The sequence below is a fragment of the Nannobrachium achirus genome (genome assembly GCF_963921795.1).
Source record: "Nannobrachium achirus genome assembly, chromosome: 10".
Lineage (NCBI taxonomy): Eukaryota > Metazoa > Chordata > Actinopteri > Myctophiformes > Myctophidae > Nannobrachium > Nannobrachium achirus.
This window is the reverse complement of record NC_137819.1, coordinates 28290891-28310697: the sequence shown is the minus strand read 5'-3', so window position 1 is coordinate 28310697 and position 19807 is coordinate 28290891. Positions and strand designations below refer to the sequence as shown.

The following is a 19807-nucleotide window of genomic DNA, read 5'->3' as shown; positions in this document are numbered from 1 at the left end:
TATTTTTAGTTTGTTGTTCTGTTATGTTGCAAATGGCGCTGCTGTGTTGCAAGACCAATTTCAGACCAATCTACTGTAACAAAGTATTATCAATCAATACATTTCTCTCTCTCTGTCTCTTTCTTTTTTTAGGTTTCTGACAGCCTCAGCTGTCTCCAAGCCAATAGACGTCCCTGCGTCAGGGTTCCAGCAGGATAAACCTGACCCAGAATCTGTCAATGAGATGGATTCGGGCTACAGCACCCTGAGCACCGTCTTGACGCTTAAGCCCCCGTCTCCCCCACACGAGGGCAGGGATGAATCCAAGCAGCGCTTCCGCAAAGTGTCCCTGGTCAACAGTGATGCCGATCACTGCACTGATACGGTGGACCACTGTAGAACGAGCACCGCTGCAGCCGAGTGCAATGGGACCGATGCAGTCGAGTGCAATGGGACCGACACGGCCTCGTCGGAACCTGAGTATAAGTGGAGAAACTGCTTTGAAGGGGTTGTACAGTATAAACCTGACCCAACACTGGAGTCCTCTCTTTCAGACTGTCTGGATTCCAGTGTGACAAACACCTCCCCTCGGTCCTCCTCCCCGCTCCCCGAGGCTCCATTGTACACACGACACCTCACCTCCTCCTCCTTCTCCTCCTCCTCCTCCTCCTCTTCCACCCTTTCCCCAGAGACACCCAGTTGCCTCAGCAACAGGCTGAGTGACAGGAACGAAGTTTATCTGAGCTGTGAGAGCTCCGAGGTAGCAGAGGCAGCGAGAGGAGGAGCAGGAGGGGAGAACGAGTTGAAGAGGCGTGTCGGGAGGTGGGAGGAGCCTGCTGCACCTGCAGGTGATAGAGAGGGACAGAGAGAGAGAGAGACCGTGCCAGAGGAGATAAAGTCAAGCTCGGAGTCGCAGCCGCTTTCGCTCTCCGCTTTCTCTCTGTCACTGCTTCAAACCAGTGGAAACGACACCGACACTCACAGAGGGGAGAGTCGCAACGACGACGTTGTTTTCTCTGGATTGTTCCAGGCTACGCGTGTGGAGCTGGGCCCCGACCCGCCCGCCTCCCCGGACCTAGATTCTCCCTGCCAAAGTGAAATGGACAGCCTTGTGGACACCTTGAGGAGCATGGGACCCCCTCCGAGATCACGAGGTATGCGCGGGGTGCCACAGGCCCTTTTCAACTCCCTGCCCCCAATTGTTGAGGACACCCCCAGCCATGCCAACATCGGCCTCTCCAAACACCCCAACAGCCCCTCTGGCAAGTCCCCTCCGGCTCCGGGGGCCCCAGCGGAGTTCAGATGGGCCTCTCCGAAGGAGTCACTCAGCCCTATGGAAATGATGAAGCTGAAACAACAGGTAAGGCATGTACTGTATGTGTACACACAGATAATGCAAATGTTTTTTTTATTTGCTTTACTGCAGGGAATGGCATATGTTGACATAATAATAATAAAAGTTAAAAACTATGTATAAAGACATTGTGCACATATTTTGCAGACCTTACAAAGTAGGCCTACATGTTATTAGAATGATATTAAAATATAAAATAATGCTAATGATATCTGTCTCTGTGTCTTGCACAATAATATTATTGCGTGTTACTATACTAGTGCTTGTGCTGATAGTTGCAGGAGCAGTCTGGGAGCAGAGGCCAGACCCTCCCCCTCAGAGCGTCTACTGCTAACAGCATTGTAATGAGGCAATCTTCAGAGACTGAAGCGCTTCTGAACGGGAACAGCGGGCTTCAGATGCCCAACACCGGCTCCCGTCTGGACAACAGTGTCCTCTTCTCCAGCTACCGGTCAGCATCTGTTGATCAGCCCCAGGAAAATGGCAAGGCAAACTCCCAGGCCCATCGCTCGCTCTTCCGCACCAGCTCGCTACCGGAAACGGGGTCGACCAATGACCGCATAAGCACGGGACCGAGGGAGCTCGGCGGACGTAGCACTGGAAATGATCAGATGGCGTCCCGCTACGAGCGGTTCTCCTTCCTCCTGAACTCCTCTCCCATATCCGGTGGGTCCTTGACCGGGGCTGAAGATCCCAACTCTCGCATGAGCAGACCCTTGCACCTCAATCTGGGCTCGCCCAACTCCAGCAACTGCTCTGCACTCCTCCACAGTCCCTCCGGCTCCATGGAGCACCACAGGCACTTCGGTTCCCCTGACTCTCCACTCTTTGGCCAGACCCAGGGGATGGGGATGGGCTTAGGGATGGGGATGGGGATGGGGATGGGTGTCGGTGCCGGAGCGGTGAGCACACAGGTCCTACAGAGGAGCTTCAGTAACGAGGGGATCCCGCAGAGCCCGCTCTTCGAGGGGCTCCACCAGACCCCGCTCTTCAACAGTGTCCACGGAGGGTCTCACTTCCAGAACTCAGAGCCTGAACCGGAGAAAGTTCCGGTGCCCAAATACAGAGCCTTCCCCGATGCTTATGTGAGTATAACAGCAGAACGAGTTTTTTGTTCCCACACAGCACTGGTTCCCAAACACTGGTTCGGGACCCATTTGTGGGTCACGGGGAAACATTTTTATGGGTCCCTTAATTTTTGGTTTTCACTAGTCTGGGTCCCGGGCAAACGTCAAATTTCTCTTTTGGGTCCCGAAAAGGTCCTGGAAAGTTTGGGAACCACTGCCATACAGTATAAGACACTGTGGATAGGTGTCAGAAGGTATTTCAGCTTGATTAGGCCTGAGGGCAGGAGAGAAAACAAGCTATGAATAATTCATTTTGAATCGGGCCCCATGCAAAGATAGGTGCCAAAGTTCAGGGTGTATTGTAGGTTTAAGCAAAAGTATAACTTAAGTTACTTTTATTTTATTATTTATATTTCAATACAGTATAGGCCTATGTGAAAACGTTTTAAATTTTACATTTACTTTTTTCAATGTATTTACACTAAGACATTTCCAGCTTTGACAAAACAAAATCCTTACAGTGAGTGGGATGACTTGAGAGGCTTGAAATGGTATCCTGGTCTTAAGTGACAAAACACTATAGAGTGTTCTCCACCTATCCTTAACAAACCTGTACACGTGCATGTTCTCCTCTTCAAAAAAATAGCCGGCTGCCCCATCCCGGACTCCCCTCCTCCACACCCCCTTCACAAAAACAAAAACAACTTTGCACTGGAGAGAAAGATGACTTCATACGTATATTGTGTGCCTCTCTGAACATGCTTTCAGGTGCAGTTTGCAAACTGCGCATGTACTGTATGTTCATGAGTATGCATATGTTTTTTTCATGTATGTGTGTTTGCATGTGAAAGGGACTAGGCAGGATCTGCAGCAACGGCAACTCTGATATGAAATATTATATACTGTACACATACACAGCAGCGCAATAATTATTTGACTTGTCTTTTATTATGCCTAATAGAAAGATTCTCTAGAAAATAGAAAAAAATTATTCCCTTAATTCAAAGAAATAAGACATGAGAGAAATCAGTGCATAATTGGAGAATTTACTATATTTTGAGAGAGACATACAAAAGTTGAACTGTACAGAAAACGCATCCAATCCGTTTCACGGTTGGAGCTCTGACAAGATGGTGGTCAGACATTCGTATATAAAAGAATATAGTACATGACAGTTAGGCGTGGGACAAGTTCATAGGTTCCTGACAATATGATGAGGTTGCCACATCCATCCAAAACACGTGGGGGTCGCCCTAGTAGATTTCCACAAATACATTTAGACTGTTGTTTTGGGGCCACAGCTGATAAGGGCAGACAGTGACCTGGCCTTGTGGTGGCTGCTTTGCACAGAATTCCACAGAGCAGAGGTTGTAATCCGGACATGGCATTAGCATGGCACAGTGAAACACAGTCACAAGTTCGATATTTATCGATAAAACTAATATTGATATTAACTATGAACAAAATTATCTATCAATGCCCATGGGGCCCCCATGCTATGGGGGCGGCATAGCTCAGGGGTAGAGAAACTGGTATTAGAGCACGAAGGGTATAAATCCCGAAGGGTTCCCAGTTCGAATCCGGGCTCCCCCTGAGTTAATGTCGAAGGGTCCTTGGGCAAGACTCTGAACCCCTAATTGCCTCTGGTGAGTAGGTTGGTGCCTTGCATGGCTTCCTCCGCCACCGGTGTATGAATGTGTGTGTGAATGGGTGAATGTAATGCACAATCTATGTAAAGCGCTTTGGATTAAAAGCGCTATATAAATGCACCATTTACCATTTACCATTTTACCCAAGTCTGATTATATTTTGATGATATTGTGATATACCTTTGATCAATGTAAATCTTATTGACTCGTTTAATGCAGTACAGTTATAAGCCCTACGTAACAACATGGTCGTACTCTTCCTCTTGTTGTACTGTAACACTTGGCCTTCCTGTTGTAAAATGTGTACAGTAGTACGCCTGTCTGTCTGATCACTAGTCCATCATGTTTTGATGCCACATTCCCGCCTAACTCATAAATCTCTCTCGCCTGTAAATCGTTCTATTAGCCATTTTACTGCCATTAGTTCTCTGACTCTTATACAGTGTAGCTGTTCTCCTAACCAGCACTATCCTTGTGTACAGCTCTATCCTTGTGTACAGTACTCTAGGTACACAGCAGGTGGTCTCTTTATTTCATTTCTCTGTTGCTCCAGTAAAAACCAGAAGACTTCAGCCCTGACTAAAAATGTCACCTGTGCCCTTAGGCAAATCTGAACTTTAATGGAGGAGAGAGCTACATACCAGCTTTGAGGGCAAAATCTTTTAATTTGTCAATATTCCCATAGTCCCAGAGTTAATGTTAGCAGCAACAGCATAGCTATTAACTCTGTTACTGCCTGTCCCGAACAAACTCCTGAGGTGTGTGAAGACTTTTTGAACTTTCTGATTGGCAAGCTTAAGATTTCTCATTTCTCCTCATCCACATCTTGCACACTTTTACAGTGGGGCTCTGCATGAGTCTAGCCATCTATAAGATCTGTGTCTGTTAGCCTGGGGCTAGTCTTGCAAACTGCACCCCAAAGGAAAAGTTATACTTTTTTGAAATATTAAACTTTAATTGTATAATGGGAGTCTGATCAGGCTGACATCATAGCCATAAGTCAGACATGAAGTTTGAGATCCATATTGTAGCATCGCCATTCCCATCTGAATCCTGAGATCCACATGTTTGGATTTTGTATTTAGAAATGTGAATTGTGAAGCTGTCTCTCTTCATATGCTAGATAGTCTCACACATAATGCCTGCTACCTGCCCCTTAGAGAAGTGTTGCACACTAGTATATGGCCTAGTATGCTATCAATAATAAATAGCTGGCAGGGGTACCTGGTGGCTCAGTGCACACACACTATGCTCTGACAACATGGGTTCAAATCCAACCCTGGTCTTGTCTCTCATGGCTTCTAAAATAATGCATAAAAATTACACTCAAAACTTGTTTTTATATATAACTACCTAGTAAACAGCTTTGTTCCATCTTGTTTTAAACATACAGTGGTCCAACATCTTATTAAAAAGCCCAACATACTGTAGACCCAGCAGTTTTCTCTAAACCCTAAACTGCCATTTTTATGTAAGGTACTGGAAAAGTTTTTCCCAGATTTTCCTGCTTTTACCACTCCATTGCCCTAGGTCAACTCTTATTAAAGTCTGTAATGACTGCCCAAGGTTCTATTTTAGGTCCTATTGTATTTTCTGTTTATATGCTCCTCCTAGGTTCTTTTTTTTTTCATAAGCATAGCATTTCCTCCCATTGTTGTGCTGATGATACATACTATACTTTACGCTGAAATCCATGATACTCGTGTCCTTGATCTCCTTGAGGACATGAAAAGTTGGAAGGCGAAACCGATGAAGGTTATCATAATTGGTCCTCCTGATTCCAACAAAGGTTTAGCCACCAACCTACAGTAGGTCCTGTGTCCTAAAATCTACATACTCATGCAAAGAAAGTTGTCTTCCTTGATTCCTAGAAATTTGACAAACAAATCAACTCTGTTGTGAGAGGGAGTTTCATCTAGCTTAGAACAATAGCTAAATGAATATTATTGTTCCGCTTGTCAAGTTGATCTGAAGATTGTGTCACAACTCACATACTTTCAGTTCCTTCCGTTTCTTCTGCAGTTAGTTCAGAATGCTAGGCTTTTTTTTTCTTCATTTTTTGCATCTTATTAGTACTTTTTGTTACTGAAGTGATTCATTGCTCAGCACTTTGGACAACTTGTGCTTTATAAAATGCACCTCTCAACTGCCTTCTGAGAACCAAAGTCGTTCAGTCAGTTAGTTTTCATGCCCTAATAGACACCATACAAAACCGACTAATGAATATTCCAGGCTGTCAGTGCAGTTTTCTATTGCTCCCATAAAGCTGGTGCAACCACAATACAGGCAGGTATATGCCTTAGGGGAGATGGGTGGAGAAGTTATGACATGTAATGAGGCCAGATCTCTATGTACTTTTTGTAAAGCAAGGAACATTAAATGTTCCCTGCTTAAACATTTTCATGTTTAAGCATTATCTAGGGATATGGTTGAATTCAACACACACACACACACACACACACACACACACACACACACACACACACACACACACACACACACACACACACACACACACACACACACACACACGCTTGCACACACACACACACACACACACACACACACACACACACACACACACACACACACACACACACACACACACACACACACACACACACACACACACACACACACACAGTGATCATAGCTTTCCATTCAAATGGTTTCCCGTTGTGTTGTCATCTGCACTTGTACATATCTCTCTTGATTGGATGTGTCGCATGCATATAGTACATACAGTCAGTATGCACACACTGTGCATATTGCATGTACTATATGCATGCGCACAGAATGTGTATGCATGTATATTTGCGGACATGTGGGCAAACGTGTGTCCACTATTGGAATTGGTAAATTACACATTACATTGCCATGATACAACGTGTGTGCACAGTGTTGTTTGGTCAAGCTTTAACAAACTGCTTCTACACAAGGTATTTGTTGGCATTGGTCGCAGTCGGATATCCACTGTCCCAGATAGCAACTCAATTCAGGTCACAGCGCACAGCTAGTCCTGGGCTCATGTTACTGACTGTGACTCATTGGCACTGATGCACTGCAAAATCCTCTGTGCAGATTTTACTCTTGAGAGCGTACAAATGTAAGCAAATGAATTAACCCTTATGGGTCCATTTGCTTACATTCACACACTCGCTGAGTTAAATGAACACTGCAGATTTTACAGTGTAGGAACCTCAACTTGAGTCAGGACCCCTGGATATACTATCATCACTGTCAGGCAGAAACCTTGTATCTCCAAGTTTCAAATGTGTATGTTTTTTCGTAAAGTAAAGCCCTGCTTCACCATAATAGAGTGTTGCACAAAACTAGTGAAAATATCCAAAACGATCAGTTTTGCACATACAAGGTTTCCTCCCGACAACAACGCTAGATGCTCTATTGCCTGTGGCCAGTATTTTTCAGTCTGGGCTAGATTTTTTTCTTCCTCACTGCAAATTGTACAATGGACAATAGGGTTTGTGAGACCAACATCTTTCCTGGGTTGCCTATTTATGTTGAATTGACTCACCCGGTAACCTATTGCTCCACAGAAGCATCTTCCAGCTTTAGCTCACAATACCGTAAGTTACTATACATTAGATAAAATAGATTCTCTGAACCTGGTTAGAGTTACGTAATAGCAAAATGGCCACCGTGTGAATATGGTCAATGTCAAGTAAAGTCCTCAAGAAGGAGATGTGACATTTGCAATGAGACTAGAGCTCCAATGTCAGTGCGCCTGTTCAGCAGGAATAACCAGGGAATCCAACCTAAATCGGATTTGACTCCTGTAATGCTTACCGTTACTTGCTGTTATTGTAGGTGCTTGTACTCTCATAAAGAAGGTGTATTTCACCATTGCACATATGCATGTGATTAGAAGGTCAGTTGGATGTCTAAAATATGAAAATACATTGACTGTACAGTATGTTAATGCGTATTAAAATAGTGTTATGTTGAAAAGCTTTGTAACAATAAGTAGCGAAAAAACTTGTCTGTCTGTAGAATTGCATTACAATGCTATGTCGTCTTCATTTTGAACAGTACATTCAAATTAAGACCTATATCCTTATGCCAAGGTATGGGAACAGTTACCACAGTTTAAGCTGAGAGACTCCATAGGCCTTGCCGTCTGCAGCATTCTGAACTGCTGGCCTCTTATCTTTAAAAGTATATTTGACTTTGTTATCACAATGGTCTTTAGTTGGGTTGACTTTTATTGCTTTATCCTTCTTCCGCTTTGTCAGCAGAGAGGAAAGACAGCAGAGAGGAAAGAACTGAAGAAGGGAATTTGTTTTCAGATATGAGATGAGAGAAGCAGAATATTTTGAAATGATATACAACAGAATTTAGGCCATGCATGTGTGCCCGCGTGTACACACACACACACACACACACACACACACACACACACACACACACACACACACACACACACACACACACACACACACACACACACACACACACACACACACACACGGACACAGACACAGACACTTTTGTTTGGGCACTGTATTGTTATGGACACTTTTGTTTGGGCATTGTATTGTATTGATAGTTGTGCTTAAGGATTGCTTTTTTTTGTTCAAGCTGTGCTGTTTCACGTTGAGCATTGACAGTTTTTTTTTACACTTTATGTATATATTCTTCGTTCCCTTTCTTTGATGCACCTTGCTCTTTACTGTTTTATTCTTTTCATACTTCTCTGTAACTTTGTAAATATCCTTATACTGCTGTGCTGCCTCTGGGTGACTGATCTTCCCCCTTGGGATAACAAAGGTATCTATCCACACACACATGCACGCACGCACGCACGCACGCGTATATTGTTATATACTTAATGGGACTTAACCTTTACGCCTCCTTTTCCCAAACTGTTAGGGGACGGATTAGCGCCTCCGTACACTTAAAACCCTCCTGGCAAGCATTAGGAATCTATAAATCACAGCGTGACACTTTTCTTCTCCTCTGTTATTTTCTAAGTTTCTGTTGAGCTCTCCCTGCCCATCCCAGCTATCTGTCTGGTCCTGCAGAGACGGAGAGAGACACACCCCGCCTTTTGTATTTACCTTCACTTCCCTCCTCCTGTTCGTTTGATATTTGATGAAAACAAACGTCGACAGGGTGAATCGTGGGCAGAGGTTGAGGAGGTAATGATAATAAGCGAGAGGATGAAGAAGAAAGGGATTAACTCTTCCTTTCCCTCTCTGCCCCAGTGCCCCAGAGAGTCTCACTTTGGATCCCCCATCTGTCATCACATGTCTGTGCACATTTTGAATTAGTGATTTTTGCTGAGACTGCATGTTCTCTTACTGCATGCACGAACAGCCTTAAGAAGTGGCCAGCTGCAGCCTGTAGGGAGGGAAGGGATGTCAAAAATATGCTTTCATGTGTATGATGTATGTATGCATGATGTACTGTACGTACAGTATGTGTGTGAGCTCGCACATGGTATTGGATCCTGCATGCGTCTGCGTGAGCTTTCATTGACTTCAACGGTTTCCCATTCGAAATGAGGATAGATGGGTGGATCGATTGATTTGGTACTGCAGGAAGATAGTGTGGGTATTATTATTAGTTCCTCAGGGACCAAGAGTGACATCAGCTAGAGGGAACAGTCATCTTAGCAACAGCATTCTGCCTGCGTCTAATGGTCTGGATGTACTGTAAAGTCATTTAAACCACAGCAGTTAAGACATGAACGTTAGATTGCTGAGATTATACTGTATGAAACTGGTTTCTCACAGTTCACTTGTAAGGACATGTACTTGTTGGTGTTTTGATGTTAACCACAGACACCAATTATATTTATTTGCCGTTATCTTGTCTCTCAAACAATACACTCGATTCAAGCTATATTCAGGCTGGCTTACCAGCCTCACAAATCACACCCGTTAATGGCATCTTGAAAGGAGCTTATGATTTTAAAGACAAATGCCCATAATCCTCGTCTAGATCCAGTCAACTGTAGACACATTTACCATAGAGACATCTGAAAATGACCAGAAACAAAGAAAACAAAGACACCAACTAGCAGTGTTGCAATCATGTGAGGACTGAGGACTACCCCGTCAGGATTCCTCTATTGTCTTTTAACAGCTCGAATCAGGTTCTGCCGCCCCAAACAAATGACAGATAGCCGCAAAGGATGCTGTCTGAGCACTCAGTAATGTTGACTTTAGATCTCAGACGATGCAATAAGGTCATTGTTTAGTATTGGCAGTATTATCCGTGGTTAAGTGAGAAAGAAAAGCTTCATCCGCACAAATAACAAGTCAAGTAGGAAGATCAACAATGCGTAACAATGTGCTGTAATAGTACTCCCAGCATGGTATATGATATTTGGCCTATAGCTATGCAGCTCCATTGTGCAGGTTTGCTGGCTTTGACGTGCTACAGTATGTGTTGTTATAGCACATCTTATACCCAGTAACCTGGGTATTGACTTTGATATTCATGGGATTGTTTCTCGAAAATAAACGAGAACAAAAGACACTCTCTCTTATGTACTCTTTACACAAGATGTAACATTTTATTTTTTTTATTTATTGAATCTTGATCAAGTAGGATTACTTTTTCTCTAAACACAATTCTGAACTCAATTTGTCTGGTAAATTAGGCCCATGTATGTAAATGATGGCGGGTGTAGAATTGCATGTGTTATGTTTAGGGGGAAATGTATGGATGTAATTTACTGTTCTTTGTAGGCCTATGTATATTTTTTGTTCTGGTCCCATAGTTCCAGACCCCATTCATTTCTCCCATAGAGATTTCCAAAAATATTGATATCAATTATTTTAAGCCTAGAATCAATCCATCCAGGACCCTGGTGAATCATGACCATAAACATTTGATTCTGTGATTTATTTTAAATTATGATATACCATATTTAATAGTTTTTGTTTTGCAGGTTTCAATTATTTCAAATGTTTTATGGTCACGAATCACCAGGATCCTGGGTGGCTTGATTCTAGGCTTAAAATAATGTTATATCAATATTTTTGGAAATCTCTGGGGAAAAATGAATGGGATCTGGATCGATGAAACCAGAAAATGTCCGCCACAGCTATGCGCTATTGTCCTGTAGTGGAAAGGAAGCCTTTGAACCACAATGGCATACTGTATATTCAGATATGCAAGCCAGTCAACGATACTGTTGTACGATGGGCTAAGAGGCCTATTCAACCCCTCATCTCATTTTCCCAAAGAATGTGAATAGGTGTTGTGTTGCTGTTTGGAAAGGTCAAGATGCAACACTATTTTCTCAGTGAGCTATAGTAATATTTCACACACACACACACACACACACACACACACACACACACACACACACACACACACACACAAACACACACACACACACACACACACACACACACACACACACACACACACTCTCAGGAGTGTCTTGGTAAACTTAGAAAACAGCACAGAGCCTTTTCAAATCAGTGGCTCTGTGATGCTGATAAAATATCTTTTTGAACTACTAGATTGGTCTCTTTTAGGGTGTATGGAAAGGCGATATGGAAGATAACCTGTTAACTAAAGAACTCCCAGAGATCAGAGCCCGGCTGATATCTGAGACCAATGAAACACACACAGTCTGGTTTTAAATCAGCACACTGGTCACAGGGCGCAGGGACATTCCATCTCACACAGGTAAACATCTGAAAATTCTAACCAACATGAACATACCATACCCTCCGTGAGATCTCTTCTTGACACACACACACACACACACACACACACACACACACACACACACACACACACACACACACACACGCTCGATATATTTGTCAAATTTTAACCACATTCTGTACCACACACAGGGGCGTCAATTGGGTATGGCAGGGGTATGCAGCTGCCATATCCTGGGTCCAGGGGGAGAATACAAGTTACTTTCAAATATAAATCCCTGAATGTCTCTTTGTCTATCTGTGCTTGTTATTATGTTGTTAAATTACATTAAAATAACTACAAATGCAAAATTTAACAAGGTATTATAATTATATTCTCCACACTTGTATTCTCCCCATCTTGACAGAATGGTATATTCCCAGGTTCCGCAGATCAGCTGCACAGGTGCAATGCATTATTGTTAATTGTGGCACGTTTACTATATTATGCCAAGTTTAGCCGCACTTGAACAACCGTTCCAGGCTGCCATATCCAGCCCAAGAAACCATAGACATTTTTGGGGAGAAAAATAGAATGTACTTCTTAAAATAAATGTATCATGCCTGTTGCTAAGGTATGGCAACATGACTGGTGTCTTGCACGCGCGTCTTCTGAACTGACGCCACTGACCACACAGCGGTCTAATCATTGCATCAACCTCATGGATGAGCACACAGAAAGCCTGTCGACCTTGTATCCTGCTGTGCAACTCAGCTGACCTAACATAGTGATTACACCATGAAACACTGACATAACACGTGTTCATCAGCAGCACCAACCTATTAGCCACTTTAAATACCGTATTCTACTTCAAAAAGTAGGCTAATTATAGGCGGAGAAAAAAAGCTAAAATGTGCAGATCTACAAACTCACTATGCAACGTGTATTATGAGCTTGTAAATTGGCAATTTTTGCTGTGCGACACCATCGCATGACAAAGTATAAAACAGGGCTTAAGTTGAACAGGTTGAGCAGGTACAAGAAGCCATTGCTTCTGTTTAAAGAGATCGTTGTTCGGTCAAAATGAATGCGTCTCCAGAACCTGTAGAGTAGCGTACAGAGTTCAGACTGTTTGTCCTCATATGTCAATCATACCTTCCCCAGTCTGAAATAAGTTGTAAGATGAGATAAATGTAATATTTGTTAGTTTATGAGAAATTAGTGTAGTAAGCTTTCTTGGCCCCAAAGCTGTGTATATTTTAGTGTTTGATAATTATTTATCATTCACAACTTTTTGCTTCATTTTTCAAACAATTTTCAAACTAGAAAATGCACTATTGAAGATTTACCACTTGCTTAGTTTGGTGACATTTTCCTTTCCTTTTCGTGTGTGTAGCTCACCAAGGAGAAGGAACATGGAAAGCTCAACCCTCGCCCTGGAAAGGTGAGTCTAAACACAAAACATCCAACAACACTTTTCACTGAACCTTACACATGCTACAAAAATGGACTGAATTTCTATAGCGCCTTTATCCAAAGTGCTTTACAATGCATCGCCCATTTTCACACTCCAACGGTGGAGGAAACCATGCAAGGAGCCATTTCATCGGGAGCAGTTAGGCATTCAATGTCTTGCTCAAGAGCACTCCAACATAACGTCAGGAAGTCAGGGATCAAACTGTGAAGCTTCCCATTCCAAAATAGCTTCTCTAACTCTTGAGCCACAGCCGCCACAATGAAGGAAGGAAGGAAGGAAGGAAGGAAGGAAGGAAGGAAGGAAGGAAGGAAGGAAGGAAGGAAGGAAGGAAGGAAGGAAGGAAGGAAGGAAGGAAGGAAGGAAGGAAGGAAGGAAGGAAGGAAGGAAGGAAGGAAGGAAGGAAGGAAGGAAGGAAGGAAGGAAGGAAGGAAGGAAGGAAGGAAGGAAGGAAGGAAGGAAGGAAGGAAGGAAGGAAGGAAGGAAGGAAGGAAGGAAGGAAGGAAGGAAGGAAGGAAGGAAGGAAGGAAGGAAGGAAGGAAGGAAGGAAGGAAGGAAGGAAGGAAGGAAGGAAGGAAGGAAGGAAGGAAGGAAGGAAGGAAAGAAAGAAAGAAAGCTTTATTGCCAATTAATTTATGATCTGACCGGACAAATAGAATCTTGCTGTTCACAATGGCCGGACAAATAATTGCCTAGCGGAAACACCGCTGGTAACTCAATCTGATAATTTGGCACATCAACGTGTTGTTACCTGACACATGACAGGGACTGATGTCAAACCTCCTTCCATCCAATTTATTTTCTCTCTACTACAGCACTGGATCTCAAGGGTTCTTAAAGGGGTTCCAAGTAGTCACCAGCTAAATGGTTGATAGTTAGGAACCAAATGGACCCTTAAGTTACAGGTCTATTACTCATAAATGGAAACAAATTGACACATAAAATAAGTTAGATCTGTCTGAGATAAAATAAATCAATCTGGGAATTCCCATATATGGACATAATCGTTTCAGTCTCATGTAGTCTATCCGCCTGTTAAGCCGTGGCGTAATTTTGTTGTCAGACGCCCCGGCCCTACCCACCGTGGCCAAGCAGGTTTATTGTCAATATGCGCAGTGCTGTGTCCCTCGCTATTTCAACAGATCCGAGACAAAAATAACGACTAAAGTATAATTCTACAACTTTCCTGTCAACAAGAAAGAGAAAGGGAAATGCTGCAATTTTTCCTGTGGTGGGAAAATTACTCCAATATGTTTTACATAAGTTAAAAGTATCAGCCTGGAATCCACTTCATCATCATGTAAGACGTAGCAGCTCCCTCCAACTTCCTCGCACACAAGTGACACAACTGTGTACAAAAAAGGAAATGACTCGACACGAAAATGTATTTTATATATATAAAACTGTGTATATAAAAAATATATTTCCACAGAAATCTGGTTGTTACATCAACATTGTTCATGTGAATATGTTTGTTCACGTTCTCCCGTGCAGTGGTGTAAAGTAACTATAACCCTTCTCTTCCGACATCTTTTAATGATAACACCTTCAAACCTTGGTATGACGCAAGCATTAAAGAAATAAATCACTTGTTCAGAAATGGCTCCTTTCTCTTCTTTAGAGAAATGCAAGATTTGTACACTATATCTTCTACACATCTATTTTGTTTCTTTCAAGCCAGGCATATGGTCCAGTCTAAGCAACAGTCTCTTGTTGAACCTAAACCATCTAAAGTCGACTTACTGTTAAGGACGCCAGTAAAGTCTCTCGATCTCTGGATTTTATAAGGGCCTTCTAGAATCCTTGCCTGCCAACACAGAAAATACTAAGAAAAAATGGGAACAAGACCTCTCAGTTCAGATAAGCCCAGAAGATTGGTCTTACGTATGTGCTAAAATACATACCTGCTCCTATAACCTCCGTCATAAGTTATCCCAATTCCAAACTATACATAGAGTTTATTACACACCAGAGAAGCTGCATAAGATGAATAGTGAGATGTCTTTCCTCTGCTGGAGGTGTAAAAAACAGAGGGACTTTCTTTCATAATATGAAAGAACATCCAGAACATATTATGTTCTGGACATGCAGTGTTGTGTCATCTTTTTGGCACGCAGTTTTGGATGCTGTCTCGTCCTGCTTGGGGATTTCTGTCCCCTACTCCCCTCGCCTGTGCCTTTTTGGCACTGGTAGGGAGGACGGCGGGAACAGACACCAAAAGCAATACATGGGCTTAGCTTTTTTAGCAGCAAAGAAATGTACACTGGAAGACGATCTATCCCTCTTACAGTTTCACATTGGCTAAATGAACTATCCAGCTACACCCCTCTGGACAAAATGTATTATAATATTAAAAACAAACTGCAGGACTTTTGGCAGGTTTGGCAACCTCGCATGGATTATTTTGCATCTTTACCCATAAATACTGTATAGTTGAGCTGGTATGCACTTCCCACCACCATGTGTGGGAAGTGCTTGCATCATGCTCATAGGTCAACACGTAGCTGGTAGAACACCATTGGGTGGTCTTTCTCTCTCGCTCTCTCTGACCCATTTATCTAGTGGTAGCTCAACAGTACAAAGCTGATTATGAGTCACGGCAGTGGAGCCCCAGTCTCAATGTGTGGGTTAATGAGTAACCCAGGGAGCTGAGGCTGGCTGCCTGGGGTTAAAGCCAGGGAGCAGAGCTGAGGACCGCACTCACTACATCACATCAGCAGCAGCAGCAGCAGCAGGACACGACGGAGCAACCTCTCTGAATACAAGAACAAGGTGAAATCAACAGCTAAGGAAGGTAAAATGCAGAGACTTTGGTCCCTTTCCCTTCCCCTCCTATTATGCTGCTGTTTCTTTGGAAGTCAAGCCAACCGTGTGCACGTTCAGCCCTCCTACCTCTTTGCCGCGGAGAATGTCAGCTGCGAGCCTCTAAAGTCCCAGCCTGACAGGCCTCTGGACACGCTTCCTGTGGCCGCCCTCGACATAAACGTCCTGACGCCTGATAACAGGAACTCGTCTGACCAGGACGGGCTGAAGCAAAACATCACCCAGAGGACAGCGGTTTTGGCAGAGCTGATGAACTCCCTGGGCCTGAGGTTTTACCTGGATCTCTGCAACAAGAAGCATGGAGGCAACATCCTCTTCTCTCCAGTCAATGCCTATGGATCCCTCGTAACCTTCTACCTGGGGGCCTCCATGAAGACCGCCAGCTTATATCAGAGCCTTCTGGGTTTGCGCTTGGACACAGACCGAGAGGACTGTGTGTCGCTAGTGGACGGACACAAGATTCTGAAGACCCTGCAGAGCATCAACTCTAGAGTAGACGATGGACCAAAGATGAGATCCCGGGTGTGGGCCTTCACTTGCCGGGACTGCCGCCTGTCAGAGGAGTTTATCCAAGGTACGCAGGACTTCTCGGACGCCTCCTTCGTCCGCGGCGTGGACTTCTCCAGGCCCCAGGAGGCAGAGGAGCAGGTGAACAACTTTGTGGAGAAGACGTCAGACGGAACCGTGAAAGGTCTCTTCAACAATCTGAGCTCTGACGCCAAACTCCTGTTCTTCAGCTCCTTCAGCTTCAAAGGTAACTGGAGGACAGCTTTCCAACCAGAGAAAACATCAATGCAGGAGTTCCATGTAGATGATACAACCACAGTGCTGGTTCCCTTGATGACCCGCACGGGCCACTACAGCTATGTCAATGACAAGAGTAGGCGATGTACCGTGGTGAAGTTGCCTCTGAGTGCACAGACATACATGCTGCTGGTCCTGCCACACGATGGGGTCAGTGTCCATGACATAGAAGATCAGCTGCGCAGTGTGCGCACCGATATCATCTTTGGCTGGAGCCAGAACTTCAAGGAAGGCCTGTTGGAACTCTCTCTGCCCAAGTTCTCCATGTCTACTGTGACTGACCTGCGAGGTCTGCTAAACAACTTTTCTGAAGAAGTAGAGGCCAAACTGTTGGGCTCACAGGCAGAGTTTGACCGACTCAGCAATACCAAACCCTTCACTATAGATAAGGCATTGTACAAAGTATCGGTTGAAATGTCAGAAGAAGGAGCAGAGCAGCAGGACAATAACCAGGACGCAGGCATACCTCTGAAGCTGTCAATCAACCGTCCGTTCTTCTTCACTGTCATAGAAGGAGACTCAAATGCCATCCTCTTGCTGGGCAAGATCACCAAGCCAACTCGCTAAAGCCACTTGGTGCTTAAAGACTCTTTAACAAACAAACCAGTAGAAATTACAGTACAACATATTACACCAAAGTAGAGGAATGAATGAGGTCTGAAGCTAATTTTTATTTTTGCAAAAACATTATTTCCACCTACATCACAGACCTCATTCCTCTGTTCTCTGTGTGATTCACTGGGGCGTCACAAGAGGGGGAAAAGTGGGACTGAGTTACTAGGGCCCAAGGTGGAGGGGCCTTAATTATGTTGTACTTTAGCTATTGAAAAATAGCAGATACACAAGCTCACAGCGCGGCACTCAGCTTGTAGATCTGCTATTTTTGAAAATTCATGAAAATGTGTGCACATTTTTTTAAGCGAACATTTGGAACTGAAATTTTGCTTCCGGGGGGTTCCCTGGAACTAAATATTTTGAGATGTTTTTTTTTTCACAATTTAAGAGATGGGGGGGTTTCACAATTTAAAAATAGCAGATCTATTTAAAAATAGCAGATCTACGAGCTCACTGCGCGGCAATAATCCATTCCCTGTCTAAATGGGTTAAACCTGAAGAACATTCATGGGGGGGCCGCAGTGAACCCTTGTACCCAGGGCCCAGAATTTGGTGTGACACCGCTGAAAGGCTGCGCACCCTCTCGTCTGTGGTAAAAATAAAATACACAGTTTCGCTACTCACCAAAACAAAGATGGATTTAGGGAGTTGAAAGCCTACTTTACTTAGTGGGAACACTCAGAGCCCCCACCCCATGTCTAAAATACACTTTTTGGCCAGAGAAGAAACTTTTTCACCTGAGGCTTTAGTTACTCCACACCGCCCTCTACAGATCTTGTCAATAGAAATGTCCATTGACCAGATTTTGCCTTCCGGTGAAATATTCTCTTCTCTGGATAAAAAGTGTATTTTAGACGTGATGTGGGGGGCTCTGAGTGTTCCCACTAAGTAAAGTAGGCTTTCAACTCCCTAAATCCGTCTTTGTTTTGGTGAGTAGCGAAACTGTATCTTTTATTTTTTACTACAGACGAGTGGGCGCGCCGTCTGTAATGTGAGCGCAAGGGCTCATTAGTGACATGGCGTTAGGGAGAACTCCTAACTCTATTGACCAGAACTATCCTTTATTATCCCCCGTGGGAGAACAATTACATGAATAACTCTATTCGAGTTTAAAGCATTAAAGGAGTAGTTCACCCCCAAAATGACTTTTTTTTCTATTGATTAGTCACGCCATGGAGACTAGAGTTCAATAATATATTTTGTTTTTTGTCACATTCCTAAGACAAAAATTTGATTCGAGTAAATTTACCCCCATTGATTCTGGATGGGGACCCGTTTCGAAACGGGTCCCCATCCGGAACGAATGGAGGTAAATTTATTGTTATCACATTTTTGTCTTAGGAATGCGACAAAAAACTAAAAATATTATTGAACTCTAGTCTCCATGGTGTGACTAATCAATAGAAAAAAAGTCATTTTGGGGGTGAACTACTCCTTTAAGACCCCTTTTAACTCTCAATGGTTCCTTTCTGAAAAATGAGCTTATAGTAAAAAGATTCACGGGTGCCAACATTGTTGTTTTAAAAGGTGAAGATAGGGGCTGGAGACGACTTATTGTATTGCTGTTCCAATAAAGATCATGAAAACAACTATTAACACATTTTACTCATTGTAGATGGACATGAAAGCAATCCTTTGCAACTTGTGCCTTGAGCTAGTAGAAAAACAATATTCCTTTGGGTCCAATTGGCATAGCAAATGTTCTGGCACTTTGTGAAAAAATACATCATAGTATAGTTGGCGACATTATGCCAACAGTAATCCTTCCAGGATCAACACTACTTTTTCCCTAGAGTTTATACTTTATTGTTTATTGTCAAGTAGCACAATGGCCAATGTTGCAACTTGTAGGTCCGCCCAATTATGTCCGGACTAGGGACACTGTTGTTAACGTATTATTTGTCACCAACACCTTTTGTTTGCGTGGAATGAAAGACAAATGCTTACTATGGTCTGACATGATGTGGGTTTTGTGGATTTTTTAAGCTGGTTTGACCGAGATCCTGTGTTGAGTGTTGACAGATGACTTAGCTGCATGCCGTAGGCTGTCTGTTTGATAGCTGTCAGATTCACGTCATTCAGTGGAGTGGTAATGGGTGGGAGGGGCTGCGCTAACACGCTCTTTCATCATTCACACAAAAAAGTACTCACATGTTTTACTTAAATAAAAGTATCAATACTGCAATATAAATGTATAAATACAAGTAAAAATCTGGAATTCAAAATGTACTTGAGTAAAAGTACAAAAGTATTGGCATCAAAATGTACTTAAAGTACCAAAAGTCCAAAATCCTGAGTTGTACTTGGTTGTAGTGCACCGAACATTACTGATCCACAAGCTGACAACGCATCACAGAGCTTGTATGTAGATCTGCTATTTTCAGAGCTTTTTGGGGGGGACCAGGAAAACTGT

General features: G+C 43.3%; 2 protein-coding genes across 2 annotated transcripts in view; both read left to right on the top strand.

Annotated features, from left to right (window-relative positions):
• Window positions 1-1677: 1677 nt before the first annotated feature.
• crybg2 (crystallin beta-gamma domain containing 2) overlaps window positions 1678-19807 on the top strand; it is a gene marked incomplete at its 5' end in the record, with an annotated part of 36310 nt that continues 18180 nt past the window's right edge. The window contains 2 exons of the mRNA XM_080735356.1: window positions 1678-2418; window positions 13075-13122. Coding sequence (XP_080591482.1) covers window positions 1678-2418; window positions 13075-13122 — 789 coding nt within the window. The remainder of the gene's footprint in view (window positions 2419-13074; window positions 13123-19807) is intronic.
• LOC308292192 (alpha-1-antiproteinase-like) lies at window positions 15772-18578 on the top strand. Its single transcript, XM_080734484.1, has one exon. The coding sequence runs from the start codon at window positions 15952-15954 to the stop codon at window positions 17344-17346; it is 1395 nt and encodes a 464-aa protein (XP_080590610.1). The 5' UTR covers window positions 15772-15951; the 3' UTR covers window positions 17347-18578.

Excerpts from the sequence above, each read along its gene's own strand:
- LOC308292192 (XM_080734484.1), top strand. The coding sequence starts at position 15,952 with ATGCAGAGACTTTGGTCCCTTTCCCTTCCCCTCCTATTATGCTGCTGT.